The sequence below is a fragment of the Eublepharis macularius genome, chromosome 4, assembly GCF_028583425.1.
Source record: "Eublepharis macularius isolate TG4126 chromosome 4, MPM_Emac_v1.0, whole genome shotgun sequence".
NCBI lineage: Eukaryota > Metazoa > Chordata > Lepidosauria > Squamata > Eublepharidae > Eublepharis > Eublepharis macularius.
In genome coordinates, this window is record NC_072793.1 from 162,728,602 (window position 1) to 162,743,171 (window position 14,570).

The 14,570-nt window shown below is 44.4% G+C and overlaps 1 protein-coding gene across 1 annotated transcript; it reads right to left on the minus strand.

The window, feature by feature from the left end:
- Window positions 1–1,309: 1,309 nt before the first annotated feature.
- LOC129328175 (E3 ubiquitin-protein ligase TRIM7-like) lies at window positions 1,310–12,106 on the minus strand. Its single transcript, XM_054977033.1, has 7 exons — window positions 11,664–12,106; window positions 10,489–10,584; window positions 9,452–9,682; window positions 7,034–7,056; window positions 4,997–5,112; window positions 3,876–3,908; window positions 1,310–2,040 (listed from the first exon to the last, which is right to left on the minus strand). Exons 1-7 carry the CDS (start codon window positions 12,075–12,077, stop codon window positions 1,523–1,525), a joined length of 1,431 nt encoding a protein of 476 aa, XP_054833008.1. The 5' UTR covers window positions 12,078–12,106; the 3' UTR covers window positions 1,310–1,522.
- Window positions 12,107–14,570: the final 2,464 nt, after the last annotated feature.

The window sequence follows — 14,570 nt, forward strand, 5'->3', positions numbered from 1 at the left end:
TAAGGATGGCTTATGCCTGCCACAGACAGATATAAATATCCTTTCATTATTACTTCATATACCCCAATTCCCTCCTCTCTATGGGGAAACGAACCCGGTGAGATAAGTCAAGCTTGGAGAAGGTAACTGGCCCAAGGTGACCCAGCAAGCTGAAACAGCAGAGTGGGGATTCGAACCTGGGTCCCACAATCATCCTAAAGCTGGTAGCCAAATTTGAGGTTCCTGTTTTCTTAATAGGGGCCTGCACCTGCTTGCTAATCCCATACTTTGTTATGCTCACAATAAACTGAAGCTTAATCCTGACAAGACATAAATGCTACTGGATGAGGTCTGACCCAGGATTTAAGATGTCACCTGTTCTGGATGGGGTCGCACTCGTCTTGAAGAAATAGGTCTGTAGTCCAGGGGTGCTCTTGGACCCAGGTCCACTGCTGGATAAGTAGGTGGCAGCTGTGGTCATGAGCATCTTTTACCAGCTTCAACTGGTTAACCAATGGAGAGAGGCCTTTTTCGGGCAGCAAAGATCAGGCCACTGCAGTGTTTACATCTAGATTAGATGACTGCAATGCCTTCTAGGTGGGGCTGCTCTTTGAGAAATGTTTGGAAACATCAGTTGGTGCAGAATTGGGTCATAGCGACCAGTCACTCCAATCTTGGTCCATTCACACTGGCTCTTAATCTGTTTGGGGGCCCAGTTTAAGGAGATAGTATTGACCTTTAAAGGCCTATATAGTTTGAGAACAACATATAAATCCTGGTTTATAATAGGACTGTTCCTGTACACTCCATGGGCTAACCTCACAAGCAGCGCTTGGCCTTTTTTTGGTCCTATAAGTATTTTTCAAACATTTTGATAGCAAGTCACAGCTCTTTAGAAGAAATCAGTCAGAACACTTTAATTTAACATACAGCATTTGGATTTTAATTTGATTAATTAAGAAATTAAACAAATATTATACACTTTTGTTATATAATGTAATAAAACAATTCAATTTAACACATACTGTATACCATTATAATCAACAATGTTTATATCTACACATACGTGGTAAAGGATCATAATAGCAAACAAACAATTAAGTTAAAATATTAAATTATTACTTACAATATTTATTTATGGTAGTGTAAACACTCCAGATTTAGGGGCCCTTCCCCATCAGGGTACCTCACACATCTCTAGCACAAGCAACCCAACAACCAGGAATTACAGTGCTGCCCCTTTATCTCTCATTAGGTATAACACCCACCTCGTGCCACTGACTGTTCTGTTGCAGCCAGGAGACCCATTTTCCTCCCTGTTATCTCTGAATTTTGATGTTTGGTTCTTTAACCATAAAAGGCTGCTGACCTCTGTCCTAAAATGTTACCTCAGCCTCCCTGAGCCGAAGTAAGGAATGTGTTTTTATGGCCTGTATCTCAGCAGTTGCTGGAAGTCTGTCAGGGAACAAGAAGGAAACTAAAACGCGAGTCACAGAGGATACAATCACAATGACCAATAGGACCATTGAGGAAAATGTGACCCTTAGGGAGATAGTCTGAGGTGGGCTTTTGAGTTCAGCCAAAAGAAAGGGTGAAGGGTCTCTCTGGAGAATGAGGCTGCTGAGAACAGAAAGAGAAGAGATGCCCTTTCTGCATCAAAAAAGGCTACCCGTCCCCCAGCAAAATTCAGAGTCACTCGGATGATCTGGAGATCCCCCCACAGGAACGGACGAGGGGGGTGAGGGGTGCAGAGAGCCCAGTACTGACCATTCCACCTCCCCACAGCCCAAATTCCTCCCTCTGAACTAAAGGCAGCCTTGCCCTTCCTCTTCAAAGACTTTCTAGCAACTCCTACAACCCAATTGTCCTCCCTTTCCACAATGACTTCCCAGCAGTGCCTGCCAGAAGAAAATCCCTCACGGCCCAGCACAAAAGGCCATTTGTCAAATCGCTCTGGACCATCAGGCAGATTTTGAGTTTTGTCTCCCCTTCTCACGCTTTTACAATCTTCAGAGAGGACAAGGAGGGGATGAGCCGTGTCCGGATCCATAGTAACATTTGCTGGGGGGGGGGAGGGGGGGAGTAACAGAAAGAAGATAAACAGCATCACCTGGACATGGACTTACTTTTTTTAAATCCTGACGTCTTATAGGAACTAAATGCCCTCTAAAATCAACACAACTGTCATTTTCTGCATTCAAGCTACTCCAGAATTTCTGTATGTTTGGACCTTGAGAAAGTCTGAAACTTCAGCCAAAGATGACATCAGGCAAAGCACCCTCCAAAATATTATCATAACCCAAGTTCTACAGTGTAGCCTGTGCAGTTACCCAAGTGTAAGCCCATTTACTTTAATAGACCTAGACTGGAGTAACTCTGCATAGGATTGCATTGTTACAGTATAATCCTAAGAACTTTCTTGGGAGTAGATCCTATTGAATATACCCAAGTAGGATTCTGAGTAGATCTGCTTTGGATGGCACTGTCGCACTCTGAGGTAGTTTAGAAAAAGCCAACACGGTCACACACAAAAAATCAAACCTCCAATTTCTGTTTTTGTTTTGGTTTTTTGCTGGCAACTCCAGCAAGATGGCTTAAGAACTTAAAAGCAGCAAGAACTTAAAAGTTATTTTTTTTGTTTAAAGCTCAGTATAGCTTTACAAGGCTAATCAGAAGTGTTAATTGCATTTGGAATACTTACTGGGCAATCTAAGCAGAGTCACACCTTTCTTGCCCATTGACTTCAATGGACTTAGGAGGGTATAGCTTTAAATAGAACGGCACTGTGCATACTATCTCAAGAACGGTATTGTAGCAGTTGAAAAAGTGAAGGGAAAGGTAATTAAAATGATAATGGCATTGGATCACCTTTCCTATGAGGAAAGGCTAAGGATCTTTGGGGGTTTTAGTTTCGAAAAAGAAATATGAATAGGGGGTGAGGACACAGAACATTACATTTATGAAATTGTGAACAGTGTGGAAAAAGTGGACAGAGAGAACTTTTCCTCCCAAAGTAACGAGAACTCATGAATTTGGCAGAGAGAAAAGAAAGTATTTTCTTCTCACAGTGCCTCATTAATGTGTGGACCACAGGAAACAGTGACGGCCATTATCTTAAAGGATGTTAAAAAGGGGATTAGCCAAATTCATGGAAAGCTCTATCAATGACTATTAGACATGATGACTGAGAGCAGAACTACAAGTGACAAAAAGCACAGATTGGACACTTGTCAGCTTCCCTCAAGTTTTGATGGGAAATGTAGGCATCCTAGTCTTGCAGCTTGGCTCTCTGACTGCTGTCCAATGGACTTTTCAACTGTCACTTGTCCAACATTCCGCCAAGCTGCCTACATTTCCCATCAAAACTTGAGGGAAGCTGACAAGTTGTCCAACCTGTGCCTTTTGTCACTTGTGGTTCCGCTCTAAATAAACCTTTGAACCGCCTTGTTCAGAGTCAGTAGACCTCAGCATCCTAGATGACTGAAGACAATAACTGAGGAAAGCTTTAGCCTCTCTGCATCTGCTGTGAGCTTTTGGAGCATCTGCAGTTGGCTGCAGTTTAAATGAAATCCTGCTTTGGTTGTTATGGATTTTCCATGCTGTATAGACGTAGTCTTGGAATTGTACAATGCCAAGGCCACATCTATACAGCCTGGAAAATCCACAACAACCATCGTTTTCCAGCCGTGAAAGCCTTTGACAATAAATCCTGCTTTGATTCATCAGGTCTGCTTTTATGTTCTTGGGTTATGTTTAAAACTAAAGGCATACAATACAGAGGCACACAGAACTTCTCCCTCCGTACATCTTTCCCTAGATGACTAATTTATGGTTCCAGAGTTATATTCCTCTCCCTCCCATCAATTTGGTCCTTCCCATCAGACCCCAAAATTTACCTTGCTGCAACCGATATCCAAATACCAGTATATCTGGGGAAGCAAAAACAACCAAGATGAAGCACTTGATCTTTAGACCGTTAACAAATATTATCTTAAAAAAAAAAACTACTTGTCATTGAGACTTTTCCTTATTTCAAGCAAAGAATTAAAGCAGAAGTTGAAACCAACGTAGAAGGCGAAATTCCCTCCTACTACATTAATGGGCTTACAAATATTAAAATTTGTATTCTCAAAAATTAAATATTTTCAAAAATCCAAATTAAGAGGGAAAATTTACAAAAAGTTGATAGCAAGTATCTTAATAGAAAATACGAGAACCACAAAAGTAACAGACATGTAAAAACTTTTCATGAGTTCTATTATTTGACCATACCGATTTCCTTTCTGATATCTGAAAGGTGACGAAAGAGAAAGGTAACTCATAAGAGAACATAATGGAATGTTTATATAATTTGAACTAATTACATTACTATTATTAAACTACCTACACATTTAAGGATAAAAGAGAATATTTATGTGTTCCTACATTAGAAGAGCTTATGTGTCTGTGTATAAACAAACACACATACACACACTCATGCCCTGACCTGCATGACTCAGGCTAGCCTAATCTCATCAGATTTTGAAAGTTGTCCTTGTTAGTTCTTGGATGGAAGACCACCATAGAAGACCAGGGTGGCTATGCAGAGGCAGCCAATTGCCAACCACCTCTGTTACTCTTGCCTTGAAAACCCCAGCAGAGATTGTCAGCTGTGACTTGTTGGCATTTTACACACACACATGCTTATATACACACACAGAGCTATACATCTTTTATGTTTATATTTTTTAAACACACACTAATTTTAGAGATACAGATGATAGATAATGAAATCAGGTTCATTTTATATTATTCATGCTATCCTTTGATTAAGCATGCCTTAATTGGACCAGTTTTGAACAACAGTGTTGGATAATTTGGTTCCTGATAAAGTGTGTTCAAGCCTTCCCACTTTTCTGCTGTTAGATGTTGTGGTGCTGCCAACAATAAAAGCTTTCCAGAGCCTGTAGTGCCCACTTTTGGATCAAGACAATGTCCCATATATTCATATAACAGTCTTGCAGCTATTCTTCACTACCTTTGAATCGTTTTGTGACGGCTTCCAGAAAGGGATTTATCTCACAGAATTCCCAAACCCTCCACTTCAGCACTGGAAGGAAGACCACAGGATTCTCAACTGTTTTCTTGTCACACCTGGAGAGAAACAGTTAACCACCTTTGCTTTAAGGGGAAGTGGAGGGTAGGTGGAAGGTATAGACAGAGATCCGGAGACCTGTTTGCCCAGACCCTTGTGAAAGGAGCTGGTGGGAGGTGATACATTAAGTGGCTACTTTACTATGGGCAAGGGAGTGGGGACCTCAGGCCAGTCAAACACACTCAGCCTAATCTATCTCAGAGGGCTGTAGCTAGGATAAAATGGAGGGACATATACACAGCCTTCAGCTCCTTTTCCAGGAAGGTTAGGATATATAAATGTTTGGAGTGGAATGAGGTGTGGGAAAATATATGGTGAAGACATTTGGGGAGGGTGATCTCAGCAATAGACTGCCATATGTCATTCATTGTCTCTAGTTTGATCTCTAGGTCACTGAAACTAAGACTTGCTCCTTCGCCATGCTGCATTCTGGACTCTTCCCCTCTCAGCCCAGCTCTGATACTGGAAGTCACCCAAGGCTGGGGTTGGGGGAGATACTGAAAATACGGAGACACAATGAGGCACGGTTCGGGAAGGGGGCAGGGTTTCGATTCCCGTCACCTGCAGGCCCTATTTTGTTTTTTACAAAAGACACACATGCTTTAAACACACTTATGGGTATAAAAATGGCACTCTCTCTAGTCATATCTCCATAGTTCCTCTTGGAACTAAATTACACTTTGGGGGAATCCAGTCCTTGGGTATAGTTTTATAAGAGGTATGTGTGCGCGTACATGCCAAAAGCATAGTGGGGGAAATAAGAAGAAATTTAGAAGGAAGTAAAGAGAGATTTCATCAGCTTCCTAGGAAGTATTCCAGGAAAAAGGGCAACAAGGATGAATTCTGAGGGAACAACAGACCTTGGGATGGCTGAAGAAGGGAAAACTAGAGGAGTGAAGGCCATAGATAGGAAATTATGGGGTATTAAATCCCTGCTGTGGAAGCTATCAATGGGGAGGGAGAATGGGAGGAGGAGGCTTCTGAAGCAAACTGCCCTCTGGACTTAAGACTGTCCAATCCCATACTCTCTCATCCTTTCTTTTATTTGTGTAAATGCCAGCCAGCCATCATCAGGAAAAAGGGGGAACATAAGCCTTGATTAACTGGTAGCATGTAAGCGTTGTGTTCCCTAAAGGGCTGTCATTTGGGACCCTACTGGAATAATCATGTGATCTAAGTATAAAACCCCTTTTCACAGCTATTTTAACTGTACAGACAAGACGATGAACAATGGCGATGAACAACAAAGATTTATTTACAGAAAATAAGATGCGTAACAATGGTTTTTCATGGAATGGTTCAGTACTGAATTTACGACTCTCTCTCAACTTCTCTCCCAGAGATTATAAATTTTCCTAATGGGAGTTAACCACATTGAAGTTGAGCCTTGGTTAACATACACAAACACTGTGGGAAGATATGATTCCCCTTTCTCCAGACAAGTTATCTCAAAGTTGTAGGACTACCTTTTCATCCCACCGTCTCTGGTTCTCAAAAACTGCCCAAGTAGATGTGGTATTTCTGGCTTTTAACAGAATAATTATCACCTAAAATATGCTTTCTTCCCTAAGTCTACTCAAAATCCTACCTAAAAGCCCAATAAGAATCTGGATAAAGTTCTGCTATCCAGAGCGACCGTATCCCATCTGAGGGAGAAGTTTGTTCTCCTCCTTTTAAATTAAAGGGTTTTTTTAAAGAGAAAAAGAAATAATCATGAACACATCCCGCACCAGAAACGGAAGCAGGACTTACCATTACAGAATACCCCAAAGCATTATTTCTTAACCTCTCCAAATACTTGTAAATATCTTAAATGCAATACATTTTATCAGGAGCCTGGAAGGCCTTGTGTTTCTCATGACAACTAGACCCCTCCCCCAAATCATGAAATATGAAGGGAGATGAGCTGGATATACTTACCTCTGCAAGGTGGTTTTAATATCCTAAAAGGAAAAAAGAAAGGCAAAGAAGAGGAAATTCAGGGCCTGCCGTGGACCATCCCCTCAGACCTTGAAGGGAAGGCACTCTCAGCTCCATGCCAGGTGAATTTAGAACACACATCCCCACTCCAGAACTTGGGAAATATCTTCATAAAGTGAGGAGAAACATCTTCAGTCAGCAGGAAAAGTATAGCCATTTCAGCAACCTGTTCTACTTCACGAACTAAACATATTGGCAAAAAGCCAACAAAACAAGACGTCCCCCTTTCTGGACTCTCCCATGAACATCTTCCACATGAATCTAGTTTTCGATGTATTGTCGAAGGCTTTCACGGCCGGAGAACGATGGTTGTTGGGGGTTTTCCGGGCTGTATTGCCGTGGTCTTGGCATTGTAGTTCCTGACGTTTCGCCAGCAGCTGTGGCTGGCATCTTCAGAGGTGTAGCACCAAAAGACAGAGATCTCTCAGTGTCACAGTGTGGAAAAGATGTAGGTCATTTGTATCTACTCAGGAGGGGTGGGGTTGAGCTGAGTCATTCTGTAAGAGTTTCCCAGGGTGTGGAATGCTAATGGCGGGAGGCTTCACTGTATCCTGAGGAGGTTCTTTTGCATATGGATTGGTGCTTGATGTGCTAATCTTCTCTGCAGGGCTATTGTCGGGTGTGGAGTGTTTTGTTGGCCTGGTGTTTTTCAGAACTGGAGCCCATGCTCTGTTCATTCTTAAGGTTTCTTCTTTCCTGTTGAAGTTTTGCTTATGCTTGTGAATTTCAATGGAAATTGAAAGAGGACATTTTCTTCAGGCAGTTGGCAATCCTAAGTTAACAACACAGATATGGCTACACACTCTGAAAGCATGCAGGCAGGGACTCCAAATCCCTCTTCATTGCGTGTAAATACCATTTGTCACAGATGCCCACAGATATGTGAGTTTGGCAAATAGTTTATAAATGCTTGTTAGATCTAAGGATTTCACTGATTTTCCATCTCTTTCTTTAAAGCCCCATATGCAAATATGGTAGCCCCACAGAATAAGAAAGGAAGGTTGGCTAAAGCAGAGAAACCCAGAAGCAGACCTTGAAAACAAAGGTGTTTAAACTGAGGTTGCAATCCTAAGAATAATCAATGGAGCATATTCCCAGGAAATAAACAGGAGTTACTTCTGAGTAGATCTTAGGCTTGTGCTCTGTGAAGCGTGAAGAGAACTTCTTAGCGGGAAATAAAAACTACCACCAAGGAAAGAGAAAGGCTCTTCTTCAGAATAGTCCACCCAATAACACAAGTGAATATCATATATACTAAAAGCCGAGCTGCCCTGTTCTGTGGATACTTAAATCTGCAGACTGTGGCCATTTGAAAACACAGCAGTGGCTTCTGATCCTGGGGTAACGCCCCCAGGGCTACAGAAAAATACAAAAAGTAGAAATGATGCATTGGGGGTTAACCCCCCTCCCCCCCCCAACAACAACACTGCACAGTTTGCGCAGCTGCTACCTACCCACCTGCTGTTACAGTGGGCAGCAGAGCAGCCCTGCGAGACTCAGGTGATCTCAGCAGGCCCAGACGCCTCCAGAATGGCAGGGTCTACTCCGTCCGCCTCCCCTGCTGCCCCAGGACTCATGGAGCAGGCTGGTGGGTACAGCACTGAGACACCTATTACCTCCACCTCCTGCAGCTGCTTAAAAATTGCCAAGAGCCCTCAGTCCACATGGCTGATGTGGATCAGCACCTTGCAGCAATGTTTTAACGACTAAAATCTCCTGTACAATGGCGCTAAGCTCCAACTTTTTTGGGGGGGCAGGAGGAAGGAAGGAGAGTGGGTGCATGCATGGGGGAGTTACAGACAAGTATGGGGGCAAAAATGTTACAGTTTCCCCTTTTCAATCACCCCCCCCAACACCCTTACCCTCTGCCCCCTTCCTCTCACAGATCCTTCCCTCTTTGCCCTCATCAAAACCCTTCTTCTTTGGCCCCCCCTTCCTCCCTAAAGACCCTTTGAGGGTCTTGGTTTCGGAAGGGAAGTGGCAAAGATTCTCTGCAAGGGAGCCTAGCATGGAAGCCTAGCATGGGTCCCTGGAATCCCCACAGGGGTACCATCTTCATGCACAGATCCTATTAACAGCTTCATAAACTGGGCTTTTTTGTGAAGGTTGGAAATTAGTGTTTACCTGGAGAGCAAGCTGAGCTTTTGGAATACATGAAGTTGCCTTCACTGCATCTGACCATCAGTCTATCAAGGTCTACTCTGACTGGCAGCAGCTCTCCAGGGTCTCAGGTAGAGATTTTTCACTTCACCTGTTGCCTGATCTGTTTAGCCAGAGATGCTGGGGAATAGAACCTGGGGCCTTCTGCATGCAAAGCAGGTGCTCTACCACTGAGCCATATCCTCACCACAGTCTTACCTGCAGGAGTTCATTGGCTGGCTGCTGACACTTCTTCTCCATCTCTCCGATGAGACTGTCAAGAGAGGAGAGTTCCCGGGAGAGTCTGGCCAGGTGCGCATCCCTTTGTCTTGTAATGTCCTTCTCCATCTCCTCCACCTGGGCCACCAGAAGTTTCTCTTGCTTTTCTAGAAACTCGTGCAGTTTTCTGAACTCAGCCACCATCTTCGCCTTCTCCAATTCAGTTTGTTTCTACAATAATCAGATGGAAAGGGGAGAAAAGTATGTCAGGACATGAGTGGCTCTCTGCAATGCGAAGAGATAATAAGAATTCTCACAGGAAGGTCACTTCTGATTCCCCCCCCCCAACTCCACCCATTATATCAGGGGAAAAGCTTCCTAAGGACATCCAAGCATTTATCAACTGCCTTTCAGGAACATTTTTTTCCTGACATTGTGTCTAAAGTGCCAGACTAGGATCTGGGAGACCCAGGTTCAAATCTCTAGCAGGGAAGGTCACTGAATGACCTTGGCCTAACATACCTCAGGGGGTTGTTGTGAGGATAAAATGGAGGAGGAGCGCCACTTTGGGTCCCCCTTAGGGACAAAAGCAGAGTATAAATGTCTAGATAAATAAATAAAAATATAAGTCCTGAGATGCAGCATTATGAGCCATTTTGTTGAAATCTTATGTGCTTTCCAGTAATAGCGACATTGTGCATTCTCAACCTGCCATAACAATCACTTGGAAATCTTCCTCCACTTCAGTTAAAGTGAATGACTATCATATGTAGAGATGATTTTTCCACTTTAAATATCTGCATGCTCCCTCCAACTAGCCTCTCACACAACACACAATTTTCCCATCCTGAAACAGCCCTCGAGAGCCAGTGTTTGCCACTCTGGAAAAGATACTTTGGGGTAAATGTCATCGTGGTGGTGGTGGGGAGCTGAAGCCCCTTTCCACACATGCCACAGTCCCAATTCAATTCAGGCCTACATGCACCTAATCATAATGCGTGCTACAACCGAAGTGACACATATGAAACGGGTCTTACTAGCAGGTCTTGGCTTTCAACTTCTGTGTTTGCTTTATACTCCAGAATTTTCTCTCTCTCTTTTCTCAGATTTTTTAGGCAGCTGCAGATTTGAGCCTGAAAAGAAAACAAGAGTTTGAATTGCGTTACTTTATGCTTCAAAACCAATCTACAGTTCCCTGTTCTACATTCCAGCATCTTTCAATTAAAACTATAGGTAGCCAGATCGCTTAATAGAAAAATCCCAAGAAAACCAAAAGCTTTCAATTTGCCCAGAACTTTTCACCCTGTTCCTGCATTCCATTTTTAGGAGCTACAGGCTGGGGACTTTTCCATCATGCCCTATTTCAAGTGGGTAGCCATGCTACTGGACCCGAATCTTGCTCTATCGTGTCATGAAATGTCTTTCCCTTGCTCCCTTTTTTGTACTGAACATCTGGCCTGATGAAAAGTTCTGGGCAACTAGAAAACATGCATGCTCTGAACTCATGAAGTTGCCTTATCCTAAGCCAGAGCAACGATCTATCAAGGTCTTAGAGATGCTAGGAACTGAACCTGGGATCTTCACTGAGCCGCAACATCTGCAGTTTCCAAGGGTCAAACCCGGGGAGCCCTTTCTTAGGAAATGGCACACGCCAGGTCTCACAATAAGTAGTGTAATAAATACCCAAAGGAACACCCTGTGCAATTGTTCTTGTGCACTGACATACATTTGCGCAGTTTGCACTAGGCAACTGAGAGCCAAGCTACAAGTGATGCCTGACACAGGTTGGACACTTGTCAGCTTCCCTCAAGTTTTGATGGGAAATGTAGGCATCCTGGTCTTGCAGCTTGGCTCCCCATTTAATTGAAGTTTACAGAACCCCCCCCCACACACACACACACCCAGCGGTGGGGAGGGGGGCGTCCAGTGAGAGCCCGACGCCGGCACTCCCCTCCTGACTGCATGTTCTCCCTCCCACAGACTGCCACTCTTTAAACTACAATTAAATGGAGAGCCAAGCTGCAAGACCAGGATGCCTACATTTCCCATCAACACTTGAGGGAAGCTGACAAGCGTCCAACCTGTGTCAGGCATCACTTGTAGCTTGACTCTGAGACAGAGCATGTGCCTATGGAGCTGAAGAATGCCATGCCTTCCCTCCTGCTCCACAGCTGGACTCGGCCCATTCCCCCACCCCCCAATAAGTTTGTACCTTGGACTCCTGGGCAGCCTCGGGAAGGGGAACCGTGTTGTGACCCTGGTGCTCCCTGGATCTGTCGCACACGACGCAGACGGGGGCTCCGTCGTCCTTGCAGAAGAGCTTCAGGGGCTCCCGGTGCCTCGGGCAGACGTCGCCCCTGCCGCCCATCTCCGCCTCTCCCGGGCGGCCCAACTCTTGAATGGCTTTCACCAAGCTGGCCAGCTGCTGGTTCGGCTTGAAATGCTGCTGGGAAACAGCCTCCCTGCACTGGGGGCAGCAGAAGGGGCCCTGCCCGGGGGCCTCCCCCCAGCTCCGAGCAAGGCAGGCGTGGCAGAAGTTGTGGCCGCAGTTCAGAGTCACCGGCTGGGTGAAAAAGTCCAGGCAAACGGGGCAGGTCGCTTCGTCTTGCAGCTTCTGGGCCGCCATGGCTCAAAGGTCACGGGGAGAGTTGCGATTTCTTGCCCGCCCATCTCCCTGTCGCAGAAACGCGTTGGCTGGAGAGAGAAGAGGCGGAGAGAGAAGAGGTGGTTCCTCTCTAGAAGCTGACTGGGGGGTAAGGGGCTGGGTTTTCCCTCCATAGCTGCCCCAAACGAAGGCGACCTCAAAAGGAAGGAGGAGTGCCCACACTTTTTGAAGCTGGACCCACTGCTTAATGGGCTGTACTTGTTTGTAACCAGATTTCATGCCGTGTTCCTCCTTGGTAGGGAGTCGTGGCTGACTTATGCCAACTCGTGGTGGGCTTTTTATGGCAAGAAACAGAGGTGGTTTGCCTCTGCAACCCAGGTCTTTATTGGAGGTCTCCCATCCAATTACTAACCAAGGCTGACCCTGCTTAGCTTCCCAGATCCGGCTTGTCTCCCTCCCCAACATAAAATCAACTTAGTGTTTTTTTAATTCAACTTTATTAATACAATAATACATTCATAACATGATAAGAGTAAGAACAAGAATGAGAACAGTAACATTAACATTAACAACTGAGGTGATGTGCTATAGCCATTAACAATCATACATCTGATAACTGCTTTCTCAAGTAATAATCTTACTTTCCACATTTATTTCCTATCTATAGCCGTATGAGTTAATGTGTACATACTTATAGCAACCACTATAGATCTTTCAAGACAAGAGACGAGGTGGTCTGCCATTGCCTGCCTCTGCATAATAACCCTAGGGTGGTCTCCCACTCAAATACTAACCTTCCAGCTGTATTTCTTGGCCATTAGACAGGCACTTTATCTTCACAACAGACCTGTGAGGTAGGGCGAGCATCATCTCTCAGTCCTAACCTGGCACTGTAACCACTGCACCACAATGTCATTCTATTCACCCTCTCCTGTCAACACAAAGTGCTTCAGAGCGAAGGCAGCATGGTTTGGTAGCTAGGAGTTCGAGACTAGAGCTTCTTCCATAACAGATTTCGAATCCAACGCAAAGAGCAAGTCATATGTTCTGGCGGGGGGGGGGGCAGATTGCTGAGTAGGGGAGCCAGAAATTACTCCATTGTTATGAACAGATCACCCTCTGGGCGTTGTTTGGATTTCTGGGCACTTCTAACTTGCAGAAGGGAAATTACTGAAATCTGGAAGACCCAGACTAATCAGGCTTGAAAGCTTGCTGGATGACCTTGGGCCAGTCACACTCAGAGTTGTTGCGAGGATAAAATGCAGCTGAGCACAATGATAAAAGTTGCATTGGATCCCTATTGGGGAGAAAGGTAGAGTATAAATTAAGACCTCAGGATCTACTTGCATACCAACAACATGCTCCTTTCCATCTCCCTGACATAAAATAGATGAATTTCAAATCCATGGCAAAGTGATAAGTTCCTACTTATTTTTCATTGCCAATACCCACAAATATCTAGCATTTCTGAGCAACAGGCTATTTCATATATACCCAAATTTGCTATCAAGCCTTATTTTCTACTTCACTGTGGCTGATAACGCACACATTGGATAATGCACTTTCAATGCACTTTATCAATCGCTTGAGGTGGATTATTTGTTCTGCACACAAAAATCCGTTCCAAATTATCTATAAAGAGAATTGGAAGTGCATTATCCAACGTGTGCGGAATCACCGTGTGTTCTCTCTCCTCCTCAACCCCCAGCCTCACAACCTACCTGGAAGAACCACAACCCATTTTGGGATGATAACCCATAGAATGAAAACCACAGGCTTAAGGAATTTACAGTTGATTTGCCGAATTTCCTGGTGATGCCCTGGTTGACGTAAAATGGTGAACTTGTCCTGGATGGTTGGTAATTTGCTCCTATATGAACTTGCCCTCAAAACAGGAGGACAAGTTGTGTGTCCCCCATCCCACTGCTCCTTTGGCACGCGAGGGCACACTTTCTTGCCCTGTGTGAGACTGAGGGTCACAGCAGCCCACGCCTGCAGTGTTAAGAGTAGACAGAAAAAGGAAGGAGGGATAGCTCCATTATTTTACACCCCATCTTTCTTCCTAATGCAGATTAAAAGCAGTATACATTGTTCTCCATTTTTTCCTCACAACAGCCCTGTGAGGTAGGTTGGGTTGAAAGTGTGGGACTGCCCCAACGTCACCCAGCGAGCTTTCATAGTGGACTGGGGATTCAAACCTTGACCTCTGAGGTCCTAGTAGAGACCACCACTGTACCATTCTGGCTGCTACTGTGTGTCAATACACAAAAATGTTGGCTAAGCATTTGCTCTTAAAGCTTGGGCTAAGCTCTTGCACCTTATTTTGAATGCCAGGGTCATTCCTAGGAGACAAAGAATAAGAAGAGCAATTCTGAGTATGTACAGAGAGTGCTTTCAACCACAGAGATCGGGTATCTAACATTAGGCATGCAGGTTCAAAAACAAAGGCACTGCATTAATTGGTCACATCACATCTGTATCCCATCCTTCCAAACCTCCGAGAAGCTCAAATCA

Coding starts and splice junctions, on each gene's coding strand:
- LOC129328175 (XM_054977033.1), bottom strand. CDS start 12,077: ATGGCGGCCCAGAAGCTGCAAGACGAAGCGACCTGCCCCGTTTGCCTG. Junction 5,113..7,033: donor ATTAAAACCACCTTGCAGAG/GTAAGTATATCC, acceptor GTTTCTCTCCAG/GTGTGACAAGAAAACAGTTG. Junction 2,041..3,875: donor TGGATATCGGTTGCAGCAAG/GTAAATTTTGGG, acceptor CCCCCCCCCCAG/CAAATGTTACTATGGATCCG.